The 10,195-nt window shown below is 34.6% G+C and overlaps 1 protein-coding gene across 1 annotated transcript; it reads left to right on the forward strand.

Annotated features, from left to right (window-relative positions):
• The first annotated feature begins 9,080 nt into the window (after window positions 1–9,080).
• On the forward strand, window positions 9,081–9,616 carry LOC139889747 (cyclin-dependent protein kinase inhibitor SMR3-like). The gene is made up of 2 exons (XM_071872682.1): window positions 9,081–9,438; window positions 9,558–9,616. The coding sequence occupies exons 1-2, from the start codon at window positions 9,081–9,083 to the stop codon at window positions 9,614–9,616; spliced, it is 417 nt and encodes a 138-aa protein (XP_071728783.1).
• Window positions 9,617–10,195: the final 579 nt, after the last annotated feature.

Here is a 10,195-nt window from a genome sequence, read left to right on the forward strand (position 1 = left end):
TACATACATTATATGTAGGAATATATATCATTGCCTATATCATTGTTCTATTCAATTTATTTTGTATAAATGTATATGTATATATCATTGTTCTATTAACTTTTATTTTGTATTTATGCAGATGAATTTCTTTGCTCTGCTTTTCCTAATGATGGCCGGGATGGTCGGGGGGCCCGGGGGCCCAGGGGGGCCCGGGGGGGACGGGGGCCAAAATAATCGGGGTAAACGGGGAAAAACACAAAACATAGGTTTGCGAAAGTTGAGGAATGCTCATGGAAAACTCACGATTGACTTTGATATTAAGTTGAAAACCATTAATCCGATAGGCGACAATAGTTCAATGTTTGTTAATTTGATATCTAGTGTTGTTCGGAAACCAAGCTTCCCAAAATATTACAAGTGTTGGGCGGATGTGCCATCATCTTTCAAAGACGACGTCTGGGTTGATATACGCGTAAGTTTAATTAATTACTACATATATATATATATATATATATATATATATATATGCGTTTCTTATATATAATCTTTTAATATATTTATTACTTTTTATCGTAGAATTACTTTCAAATTGATACATGGCTAGAAGGTGAGCATGCAGCTGAAATCCGAACGGGTATTAACAAGATTGCGGCGGGACGATGGAAAAACGCAAAAAGTGAGTATATTGGTTATTACGAATTCCTCGAAGAAGAACATCCGGATGATATAAATTTCATTCGTGCGAACCCACCCGAGGATTGTGAAGCCCGAGAATGGGAGCCTTTTGTTGACATGATGCTTGACGAAGCATATCGAAAGCGTTGTGTTCAAAATAAAAAAAACCGGGCTGAAGTCAAATACAACAGTTTGCATGGTGCCAAATCGGTAGTTAAACATTTGGTAAATTACTTACACCTACTTGTTTTTAATGTTTTATATAAATGATAAAATGTAAGAAAATGAGTTATTTGATTTTATACATTTAAGTTATTTATTTGTGTGTTTGTAGAACGAACGTCAAGCCAAGAATGCGGAAATCGGTCCTATAAAAAATTACAAGATCTTGCACAAACCCAAGGATCGTACCAAGTGGAATGATTCGTTCATACCGAAAATTAATTACGTAAGTGATACATTTTTATAGATTATGGTGTACTTCTTATAAATATAAGTATAAGTCAATTGGTGTACTCCCGATATATATATATATATATATATATATATATATATATATATATATATATATATATATATATATATATATATATATATATATATATATAATATAATGGTCTTGTAAGTGATACATTTTTATACGTATGTATGTATATATAAATAATGATATGTTAGTAATATTTATATTTTTTTAACTTTGTATATATATATATATATATATATATATATATATATATATAATATATATAATGGTCTTGTAAATGATACATTTTTATACGTATGTATGTATATATAAATAATGATATGTTAGTAATATTTATATTTTTTTAACTTTGTAGAAACGAATGAAGACGTTGTTAAAACAATTTCCCGGCACCGACGAGGAAGTTATCATAGAACAAGTTTTGGGCGAACGACCTGGACACCAACACGGATTGGGCCCGAAGATGCCAAAGTCGGTAACTAATTCTGAATCTTCATCGTCTACCGGTCGGAGTCGTCAACCCGAAATACCACCACAACCATACTACACGGCGGCCGACATTGAACGAATAATTGCTTTTAATAATATGCAAATCCCGGACGATGTTCGACCAAGATTTGGCTATCCTCCCGGTACTTCCACTACCGGTACTTCCAATACCGGTACTTCCACTTCCGGTAACCCGAGCTCGAACGATGACTTTGATAACGATTTGTATAATCATGGATTTGACGGTTTGTAATTTGTTTGGTGTGCGTCAAGACAATTATGAAATTGTTGGTACGTTTTGTAAACGATATTTTATTTTGTAGTTTTTCGGATATTGTAATGCATGTTTGGATAAGTGTATGTTTCAAGACTTTTGTTTAGTGTTATTATGGTATTTTGTGAATTCGTAATCGTTATTATATAGCAGGTTTTTAATTTGTAAATGTGCTGAAAACTGCAGAATTTGTGCTGTTTTATTAGTCTGGAAATGCAGGAACCAAATCTGCTAAAACTGCAGATACTGGCTTTCCCAGACGATAAGTCGTCTGGGATTAGTCGTCCGGGAAAACCATTATGCGTCATTATTCCAGCATTGTTTAATGATTGAATAAAATAAATATTAGTTTAATATTAAAAGGGAGAAACGATTTCTAGTCCGGGAAAAGTCGTCCGGGAAAACCGTCCACGAATGCAGTGTTGAAAGTCAAAGTGGGGCCCACGTACGCGTCTGGGAAAAAAATCTTCGTCCGGGAATACTTTCAAGGACGGACTTTCCCAGACGACCATTCAGGGACGAAAAGTCGTCCGGGATCACTTTCGGGGACGACTTATCGTCTGGACTTTTCATCCGGGAAGACCTCGTTTCTAGTAGTGGAGGCTCATTAGGGTTAATGTCTAGTTTGCCTATAAATACCAGTTTATGTTTTCATTAGGGTTAAGAGAAAATTGTCTAAACTCGAATTTGGTGAGCCGTGTTTGGCGATCCATTGCTAAGGGGAGATCATGCTCGATCTCCCTTGGCACCAATGTTTCTGTGTTTAAATCAATATTGTAACTTCTACATTTATTATATTATATTGATTTATTCGTGTTCATCATGTTTATCTCTTCCGTCTTTGATCTTGCTCGTATATAGTTGTTTATGATCCTTAAACGGACCTACAATTTATAAGTTCTTGTGATTTGTGATTCTGATTTTCAAGTTGGAAGAGGTAATCTGGGTGAGCCATTATGATACAAGTCTGATCAGAAATTGACTAGTTAAATAGATGTGTTAACACTTCTTGTTAATGTATAACATATGAAACGTTTAAGTTTAAGGAACACATTAGTTAAGCACATAACACGTTGAATTAAGTGTTTCAAGAGCGGTGTAAGGTACACGTCTAATTATACTTAGCAATCAGTGCTCCTCTATCTAGACGTGTTCAAAAAACGTCTAAATAGCTTTTTCAACACCTCTACTTTGCACTGTTTTTAGTAGTGATTATATATAATTAACTAATTACATTCAATTACATAACTTATATGAATTAATATTAACTATATATTACTCTCACATTCCATATTTGTTGTCCAATATTTTATTTTGAAATGTTTTAAATTAATTGTCCACTTCTATAAGTACATAAAAATTGTTGGAGTGCGAATCGAGTTAAACAAGAAAATGAAGAATTCGTTGTAGCTATAAGGCGCACCGCGTCTAGCCTTGGCGCGACGCGGCCTAGTACAAGGACGAGGTTCAAGGTTGAAGAAAAAAGGATGTTTTGGATTTTGCCTTGGAGGCGCGGCGCGACCCATTATGGGCGCGGTTCGACATGAGGGGTAAGTTTGCAAAACGCGGTTTTCTTGTTCCCAAAGCTATTTCCTTGTTGAGTTTTGCCTATTTAAGCATCTTATTGTAACACATACATGTATCCACAAAATTTATTAATAAAAGAACTCTCTTTGGTGGCCGAGGATTAAAGTAATCATTCGTGATTACATTTAACCTCATTAAATTCTCATGTCTTTATCGTTTTTGCTAGTTTCTTCATATACATCAATTATTTTCGTTTATTGTAAGTAGGTTTTGATAACCTAGGGTTATCTAGTCTTGTTAGGGTTCACGTGCTTTATTCCTAACAAGTGGTATCAGAGCTTCGGTTCGGTTTAACAGGAACAATGACGGAAAAGAGTGATGTGAAGATTGATAAGTTTGATGGGAATGATTTTAGCGTTTGGAAGATGCAAATTGAAGATGTGCTCTATCAAAAGAAGCTTTACCAACCTTTGAAGGTTGTTAAACTAGAAGAGATGACTCAAGGCGAGTGGGAGTTGTTGGATAGGCAAGCCCTAGGAGTTGTTCGACTTTCTCTAGCCAAGAACGTTGCCTACAACATCGTGGGTGAAACCACAACGGCGGGTGTACTTGCGGCATTATCTAACATGTATGAAAAGCCTTCCGCTTTGAATAAAGTTTTCTTGATTCGGCAATTGGTGAATGATGGGATGATGGAGGGTTCCTCGGCGGCGGATCACGTTATCGAATTTAATTCGATTTTAACTCGTTTGAAGTCGGTGAATTTTAAATTCGATGATGAGCTTGAGGCGTTGTTTTTGCTATCTTCATTACCCGAGAGTTGGGTCGGTACGGTTACGTCGGTTAATGGTTCATCCGGAACTACTAAGTTAACTTTTAAAGGAATCCGGGATTTGATTCTTAGTGAAGGCATTCGTAGGAAAGATTCGAATGGAAGTTCGGGTTCGGCTCTAACTGTTAGTCGGGGAAGAGCTAGGTCAAGAAGTCCATCAAGGAGCAAGAACGTGGTGTGTTGGAATTGTCAACAAGTTGGTCACTATAAGTCAAAGTGCCCGAGTCCTAAGTCGGGTGGGAGTGTACCGACTGTGGTGATCGAAGATGCGTTGATGTGCCAAAAAGAGGTTCTTGACGAATCTTGGGTTTTAGATTCGGGTGCCTCGTATCATGTTACCTCATTCATGAACGAGATGGTGAACTTCAAGGAATACTCCAGTAAGGTTCGAGTTGCGAATGAGATTACACTTGAAATTACGGGTATTGGTGATCTTGTGGTTTGACACTTGAATTATGCTTGGATCTTGAGGAATGTGCGGTTCATTCCAAAACTCAAGAGTCAGTTGATCTTGGTTGGGCAATTGGATGACGATAATTGTCATGTCTTATTTGGAGATCAAAAGTGGGTAGTGTTTAAGGGAGATTATGAGGTTGCTCGTTGGTTTAAAAGGGGAACCATGTATATGGTTGAAGTTCCTAAGGAGGAATGGCTAGGTGATTTTGTGGATGTCAAAAGTCCTAGCATGCTAATGCTTTCCGGAATTGTTGAGGGATCTTGTTTGAGTGGGAGCTCAAGGGAAGTTGAAGCTAGTGAAAATCGGGTCGAATTGGGTACACTAGAGCTTTCAGTACTTCGGGAAGATCTTATCCAATGGCAACTTTGTTGTGGTTGACCAAGTTAGATGAACAAGAGGTTTTCTTAAGAGTCATGATTAATGATACATCCGTACAATGGGAGTTGGCTCGGGATGAAAAATTGGGTTCGTCAAAAGACGTGCGCACGTATGTGGTCGGTGTTCCAATGGTGAAAGCAAAGGCGGTTATGTGGAAGATCAAGGGTGTGATTGCGTTCTCACACGGCTGCCTTGATGGTGTTATCCACATGTTTGATCTACCGGCGGGTTTATTCTTTGTTAGAAAGTTGAATCGGGTGGATGATATTGTGTACGGGTGGATCGCTTGGGCGATAGGGTTAATTGGGTCGGGTCAGACTCAAACGACCCGTTATCTCCTAAACTAAGGAGGTATGTGCCATAGTCAAAGAGAGGTTCTTGTTTTTCGCAAGCTTGTAACATACAGATCGAATTATAGCTCAGCAGTAATTATTGGTGTCGAAAGACTTCACTTGTTCGAAGGTTATCAAATGAAGTGCGGCGTGATTCGGGTGCAAATCTGGCGGTATCAAAAGGAGGTATAATTAGCAGATCAAAGTTGTTATTGTGGGATGATGATGATGTTGATGTTGATGATGTTAGGTTAAGTTGGATGTTGTTTAACGTCTCTTCGAGTGGGAGATAGTTGGAGTGTGAATCGAGTTAAACAAGAAAATGAAGAATTCGTTGTAGCTACAAGGCGCGTCGCGTCTAGCCTTGGCGCGACGCGGCCTAGTACATGGACGAGGCTCAAGGTTGAAGAAAAAAGGTTGTTTTGGATTTTGCCTTGGAGGCGCGGCGCGGCGCAGCTTCGACCTGATGGGCAAGTTTCCAAAACGCGGTTTTCTTGTTCCCAAAATTTCCTTGTTGAGTTTTGCCTATTTAAGCATATTATTGTAACACATACATGTATCCACGAAATTTATTAATAAAAGAACTCTCTTTGGTGGCCGAGGATTAGAGTAATCATTCGTGATTACATATAACCTCGTTAAATTCTCTTGTCTTTATCGTTTTTGCTAGTTTCTTCATATACATCAATTATTTTCGTTTATTGTAAGTGAGTTTTGATAACTTAAGGTTATCTAGTCTTGTTAGGGTTCACGTGCTTTATTTCTAACAAAAATAATGTGATAAAAATCTTTTGTGCCTTATGTTGGACAAAAAATGATTAAAAATAAATGGTAAGACTGAAAAGTTAGCAAGAATGTACATTTGACTGATAATGTTTCTTAAAATGTGTGTTTTTTATTCGGATATAATAAACACATGGACGGAGGCCATTCATCCCGTATTGATTGTCTAATAATTATTATTTTTTATTTTTTTGAGTTGTTTTAAATTAAATTAATTGTCCTGTTACCTTGAATTGAAGAAAATAATAAGGGTAAATTCTCTATGCTCTTATTTTAGATAAAAAAATAAAAATAAAGGATAAAGCTGATAAAAATACAATGTTAAGTTAATGACATTTGTTAAATTATTTGTCTTTTTTTTTTACGGCGAAAAAGTTGAATTGTATTAATTGAAAAGATCTTCATCAAAACAATACAATGAAGGTGCAATACAAGTTACAATGACGGAGCCAAGCTCGGTAAAAAAAAAGTACAAATTGAAAAGAAGCAAAACTTAAAAACATAATAAATATGGATTGTGATTCCATACATACGAGTGGACACCGTTGCAAAGTTAAAGATTTGTAGCCCAAGTGAAGGTCTTTAACTTGATATTGCGGACCAAGATCGAGCGACACGTGAATTTTCCATTGAATGTAAAATCGTTTCTTGCCAACCAAATTGCCCAAATGGAGTTGGTCCGATCAAATTCCAAAATTTAGATGCTTTGATTCCCATACCATGAAAACCAATCAAACGAGAATTCTTCCATCGAGCCCGGAAGTCCCCAAGAAAAATTCCACCAAGTTAAATTATTTGTCTATTGTTCGTGAGAATTAAATTGGAGTGATGGAGTATTAATATTGATAGTACTACGCTAGCTCATGTGGAGTGATGGTACTTTTTGTCGACTCATTATGTTATCCTTTGTACTACCGACTACTATTTTACTCCAACACCAATGTTCTATTGCTCCATCCTCAACACATTCTTTACCTAAACTCAGTGACATAAAGCAAGATCGATATACTCTTTATTAATTGAAGACCTAATAACTCCCTCATTACTATCACGTGATCAAGGCTCAAAATTTTAGCCCTAAGAAAACTACGCTACCTAGCTGTTTGAATTCGTCTACTTGTTTTGATGGCTGGTTCATAACACATGTATATATGAGTTAAATAATGTTATTACTACATGAAAACAACATTTTGTTGGGTAAAATACATGAAAACAACATAAATAATAAAATATGTGGTGATTAAATGATGGAGACCTGTTTTTTCTTCTATCTGCATGAGTTTGCCAGAAGTGTTTCTAAAATCCGTATCCCTAATATTCTATCTTCAGATAATAATTATGACATTTTACATCTTATCTTCTTCATACTTTACACATTGAATAATGTTGTTGTTATTTATTATGGAGAGCAAATTAGTAGCAGATAATTCACCTAATTAACGTAAACTATGAAAGTTGAAGATAAGTTATAGTGATATTAATTGAGATTGGGATGCTTATTTGAGCTAAAGAATAAACAAATTTAAGAAGGTACGAAAACATTTAGCATTGAATGAGACCATGCCAGCTTTATTTATTAGTAGTACTTAAAAATTATCGTTGTTCTCCAATTTCTTATCAATAATACGCATATATATTGTTTTTATATATACAGATTAAGGGTCTGTTTGGGTGACGAGCTTGTTGGAGCTTATGGGAGCTTATAGGAGCTTGAGCTTATGATTTTAATAAGCTTCAAGTTATAAGTTTCGTTTGGTAGAGAAAAAAAGTAGAGCTTATGAAAATCATAAGCTCTGAAAAAATAAGCTACTTTTAGTAGCTTATGAAAAAAAGTAGAGCTTATGAACTGGAAAATAAGCTCCAGCTAGTTTACCAAACACTTATAAAAAATAATAAGCTCCAGCTCCAGCTCTATCTCATAAGCTCCAGCTCCAGCTACAAGCTTCAGCTCCAGCTACTTTCATCCAAACACACCCTAACTAAAACAAATAAGTTTGTTACCCACTTTTATGCTAAAAAGAAAAAAATGCTTAGCAAAAAACAATCTTAAATTAACATTTTTTTAAATGTTAAACAAAACAATTAATACAATACCTGAAAATGACGCTTTTATTGTTCTAAGACTATAATATTGATATTAATATAATATAATCTCTTTATAAAAGGAAGGTGATCATCACACACAACGTTTTAATTCATGTACACTTAATTACTTATTATACTCTTAATTATACTTAGAATAATAATATAAGTTCAACTTTCTAGATTAATCTAGAGGTATAATTGTGAATTTATAAAATAAATGTGTACATGGATCAAAAACTAGCGTGAACATACCACTTTTTAATATATGTAGACATAATTATCTATTCTTACAATAATAATATAAATTTAATTCCTTAAATTAATTTAAGATCATAACTGTAAATTTATAAGATAAAAGTGTATTATAATTTAAAAAGTGATGTAAAACAAACCTATCAATTTATCATTAATTTATTGTGAAAAACTTAAATTAAAATAAACAAAGGGAGTGGCTTATGTCACAACAAGTGTTACCTCTTTATTATATTCTTGTCCAATCCGGGAAACTAACTATTTTTTGCATTATTTTAACATCGCTTTCAGCAATCCCTTTTCGACCACGTTAACGTACAAACATCAATACACAAAGTACGACGCATTAAACAATACCCCTCTGTACCATCTCACAAATTCACACCCTTTATCTCTAAAAAAACTTACATATATAAACTTACACAAACAAAAGCCATTTCACCTCCACATTTTCTTCATCCCAATTATAATCCACCACCACCTACGAATCTCCGATTACCACCGTAAACCACCGCCACCGCAAAATTATCATGTCAACCGATTTACAATTACGACATGATATACCGTCAATTCGACTCACCTCATTGAAACTCAAAATTCCAGAAACACAAAACGATTCATTATCTGATGAATCATGCACGGTGCAAATAGACGATTATGAACAGGAGATCGGAAACTGTCACACCCCGACGTCATCGGAGTACCGAATACCGGAGATCATCATCTGTCCACCGGCTCCTAAAAAACAGAGGCAATCAGTGCCTAGCTGTAAGCGAAAATTATCTGAATTTGATTTTGTGGAATTGGTTGCGAGAGATGAAATTGATACGTTTTTCAAATCGAGTTTTGAATTCATCAATCAAAAAAATAAGAGGTGTAGTAGTTGTAGTAATTTGTAAATTTATTGAAAAATTATCACGATATTTTATCTAATTGAGTAATTTCAATGATATGATTCACGAACGAACTTAATTTCAAATTCATGTTTATATTTATATGTAAATCAGAATCAGATGATTCAGATCTGAATGTAGTTATATGGCTGATGAAGCTTGAATTTAGGTAGAACGACTTCAAATTATTTTTTATTTATGTTTTATATTTATTGCCTTATTTGTATGTGATTTATTGAGGTCTATATTGTGTGTCTATATATAATTATATATACAGAGTATTGTTTTTGAATAGATACAAACAGGTCAGAAATATTGAATGTTCTGCTTGATTTGTTACTGAAAAGTACAATTATATACTTCTGAGTTCAGTGATTTATTCAAGTGCAGCTGCTACAGAGCTTCTTTTATGGATTTACTTTCAGAATTTTTTATTGTTTTTATATGTCCTTTTATCATCTTCTTTTTTCATGTGGATATACTACTAGTTTTTTTCTAATAAATATACTACGGAGTAATATCTATACAAAAAAGTGATTCAAAATTGACACAACAGTCTACAAAACGTCTTTATTTGCTAACAACCTTAACGTGTTAAAAAGGTCTCAGATTTTTATAAAATTTCCGCCTTAACGTGTTTTGATGAAGTTCTCCTTTTATCCTTTATAAAATTTTCACCTTTGATAAAAAGGTCTCAGATCTTTTTAATTGATTTAAAGTACATAATAATAAAATAATAAAAGTATTTTTAT

This window comes from Rutidosis leptorrhynchoides, chromosome 2 (assembly GCF_046630445.1).
Source record: "Rutidosis leptorrhynchoides isolate AG116_Rl617_1_P2 chromosome 2, CSIRO_AGI_Rlap_v1, whole genome shotgun sequence".
NCBI lineage: Eukaryota > Viridiplantae > Streptophyta > Magnoliopsida > Asterales > Asteraceae > Rutidosis > Rutidosis leptorrhynchoides.